At 39.0% G+C, this 3,807-nt stretch overlaps 1 protein-coding gene across 1 annotated transcript; it reads left to right on the top strand.

Moving 5' to 3' along the window:
* On the top strand, positions 1,118–3,664 carry LOC104699504 (metal tolerance protein C1-like; the record flags this gene model as incomplete). The annotated part of the gene is made up of 10 exons (XM_019246464.1): positions 1,118–1,266; positions 1,373–1,605; positions 1,694–1,791; positions 1,911–2,017; positions 2,286–2,401; positions 2,586–2,682; positions 2,813–2,897; positions 3,077–3,139; positions 3,217–3,322; positions 3,420–3,664. Coding segments are annotated over 10 exons (1,299 nt in total), but the record flags the coding sequence as incomplete, so codon positions are not given.

The raw sequence follows: 3,807 nt of genomic DNA, 5'->3' as shown, positions 1-3,807 counted from the left end.
AAAAAAAAAAAAAAAAGTTAGTGAAAAAGAAGAAACTCCTCAAGCAAGAGAATGAAGAGTATTACTACGGAACCTAATAGATAGATAGATAGATAGATAGATAGATAGATAGATAGTTTAGAGGGAGAGAGAGAGCAAAAGTAAAGAAAAAAAAAAAAAAGAAGAAGAAGAAAGAGATGCTTCTTCGACAGTGATTGAAGAGAGCGCTTCTTTGGTCGGTCCCTCTCTCTCTCTCTCTCTCTTTCGCTCTTCAGGAATACCGTACGGTCTCTGCCCTCTCTGCACTAGTATGTTTCTTTTCTTAGCTTTCAATTTTCCTTTTTTTTTTTTTTAAATTTTGTTTTTATAATTTATGTGAGAAAAAAAAATATATATTGAAGTAGGAGTACACTACTGTATTTCTTAATTTCATAAATGGTTGTTTTTTGTCTTTTTTTTTTTTCTTTTATTATTAAATTTCATTTTTGTACTCTCTCTTGGGTGCCTTGGGTCTCTCGACTAGTGAAAAAGCATCCCAGAAAAGGGAAAATATATTTCCAAGAACAATAAATTAATAATTATTAAATTACTTGAGAGAGAGAAAACAAACAAGCAAACAAACAAATTATATATTTGACTACTACCCCTACTACTAGTATAGTAGTATGTACAGTACAGTATTATATTTCGAAAATGACCGGAAGGCCCTTTGGGGCGAGGAAAGCGCTCGCGCGGGTGGCCAAACAGACTTAAACCAAAGATATTACATTTGCCCAAACAGAAGAGAAGAGCGCAGTTTCCCCTTTCTCGCGACTAGTCCGGTCCGAAAGTTGGTTGGGGGGGGGGATACATCCGTCATTCTACCTACCTAACCTATAGTATGTATTTTCGACAACTCGCTGGCTCTCTTTGACTGAGTCGACTCAGTTTCTACAATCAAACAATCAATGCCCTTTCACATTTCTTCGTTTCCGCTTCCCAATTTGTCGGCGGCGTCCCTCCCTCCATCCACTTGGTCATTTATTTTGCAGTTTTTGATTTTAGCCTTTGGTTCACTAATAGATATAAAGCCCATAAATATAAAGCCCATATAGATATGAGAAAATGGTAAATTTTTTAAGGAAATGGTAAATTTTAATTAAGCTTACCGCGCGATCAATTTAGATTCGGAAAACAGCTTTGGTTAATTAATAATCCTCAAGAGGAAGACAATCAGAGAGATGTTGATCAGCGTCGTCGTGGTCGTGGTGGTGTGATCTCAAATGGGTTTCCGATTACAAATCATTTGTAGGTCTTCCCTTTGCAGTAGATTGTCTTCCCGTTATCTTCAATCACCACCACTACTCCGACTCTCTTCTTCTTCTTCGCTAAACCCTAATTTCGATTTCTCCAGAAGGTGGCATTCTTCTGGCCAAAGATCCGGAGACGAAGGCGACAAGATTTTCCGGCTTGGTCTCTCCGCTGATATTGGCTTGTCTCTCGGCAAAGCTGTCACCGGCTATCTCTGCGGCAGCACCGCCATTCTCGCCGACGCAGCTCATTCCGTGTCCGATGTGGTTCTAAGTGGTGTTGCTCTTCTCTCTTACAGAGCTGCTAATGTTCCCAAGGACAAAGAGCATCCCTATGGTAGTACCCGCCCGCTTATACCTTAATTATTATATATATACATATACATTGCTCTCTCTCTCTCAATTACTGAGTCCCTTTTCCGCAGGTCATGGTAAATTTGAAACTCTAGGAGCACTTGGTATCTCTTCCATGCTTTTGGCCACTGGCTGTGGTATTGCCTGGCATGCTTTACACCTTTTATCTGTATGTATGACCTACACTCCACTCCATACCTCCTCATTTGTCATCTCTTCTCTCATCTCTTTCTCTTAGATATTTCTTCGTCTTCTCTCTCTCTCTCTCTCTCTCTCTCTCTTTTGCAGACTGCACTTTCCTCAACTCCTGAGGTTACTCACCATCACGGAATTGATATGAGTCATCCCTTTCTTGCTGTCTCTGTTACTCTTGCTTCCATTTCTATCAAAGAAGGGTACAACTTTACTTTCACTTTCTTTTCTTATATCCATCCATCCATCCAGCAAGTTTCTTATAGCCCATACATAGCTTTCGTTGATTAGAAGACACCTGTAACTTGCTTTCATTCACTTTTTATTTACACTATGCTTCCCTACTAGGATCTAACTTGTTTACAGGATCTAAAGCGTGTTTTCATTCACTCTTTAGTATTAGATTGTTTTATTGTGTTCTCGCTTCTTTTTTTCATTCTCCCTGAACCTCACCTCATTCATTCTTCTCAGGCTTTACTGGATCACCAAACGAGCAGGAGAAAAACAAGGCAGTGGATTGATGATGGCTAATGCTTGGCATCACCGATCAGATGCTATTTCTTCTCTAGTTGCCCTTGTTGGAGTTGGTAACCATTTCTATCCCACTTTGTTTATCAACTATATCCTTTGTTTCATTATCCCAGACCTCGTCATGCATACCATCAAAAAAAATAAAGCGGAAACAATACAATGTAGCTCCCTCAATTCCATTTATTTATTTTTATTTTAAGTCTCAGCTTTTGTAACATATATAGCCTTACTTCTGTGCAGGAGGTTCTATTTTCGGAGTCAATTTCTTAGATCCTCTAGCTGGCCTTGTTGTCTCGGCTATGATTTTCAATGCCGGACTGGAAACAGGACACCAAAGGTACTCACCCTATCTAATGTTTCTTTTTCTATCAGTTTTATCCATAACAAGCCTGTATTAGCTTGAACATGTAATGGGATAATGGTTCCAACACCATCTCAATTGCTCAAATTTCCATTTCTTTGTTTAGTGTCTTGGAACTGGTGGATGCTGCTATACCAGCACAACAATTAGAGCCTATAAGACAAACCATATTACAGGTTGAAGGAGTCAAGGTACAGATTGTGGATCCTTGTACCTTTCACGATGATAGGCATTCAAATATGTAAACCTTGCTATATAACAATTTATTGTATTCTTTTCTACATTCAGTCTATCTGTAATTAGAAAGTATGCCTTAATGTTTCCTGTTATTTGTTGCTAATGAGTGTGTCATGCTATTCTTTATCCATAGGGATGTCATCGGCTAAGAGGTAGGAGAGCTGGTTCATCGTTGTATCTTGATGTACACATTGTAGTAAGTGCTGCTTCCTTCTGTCTCGAATAGAAAGAATAATCCCAATAAAATCAATCATTATCACCTTTTCCTTACAGGTAGATCCTTTTTCCAGTGTGAGTGTTGCACACGAGGTAGGAGAATATGTACGAGGACAGATTAATAAGAACCACCCTGAAGTGTCTGAAGTCTTTATACATATAGGTATGCACTATGCAGCATTCTGCATGGTGAGAAACATGTCTAACCAACTTATTCACTACTTCTCCCTCTTAGCTATCATCTCAAATTTTCCTTGCAGATCCAGCCTTTTTACAGTTTTCTTGTAGCATGATAGAGGATCATGACAGTACGAGGAATGAAAGTAATCAAGAAAGTAACATCTGCCGAGAGATTAAACATGTTGAAGCCACCGTCTCAGATATTTTTTCGTCACAGTTCTCTGAGGTACTCCTCTGTTTATTTTTTGCTATAATCCAGACCAAACCCANCCTGGTTTCAGATCTTTCTGGTGAAATTTCTCGATCTTCGTTTCTTCGACAATAGCTATCTGTTGCCACGGAACTGGTTGACGACGGTTTCAGAGTTGTATCTTTATCGATGTGCTCCTCTCCCATCAAAAGAACATTTCGACCAGCTTCTAATGGGTTTTGTCTCATCTTCTTCACTGGTTTCTTCTTCCTAGACTG

The sequence above is a fragment of the Camelina sativa genome, chromosome 6 (genome assembly GCF_000633955.1).
Source record: "Camelina sativa cultivar DH55 chromosome 6, Cs, whole genome shotgun sequence".
Taxonomy (NCBI): domain Eukaryota; kingdom Viridiplantae; phylum Streptophyta; class Magnoliopsida; order Brassicales; family Brassicaceae; genus Camelina; species Camelina sativa.
The sequence above is the reverse complement of the archived record's forward strand: the minus strand, read 5'-3'. Positions and strand labels throughout refer to the sequence as shown.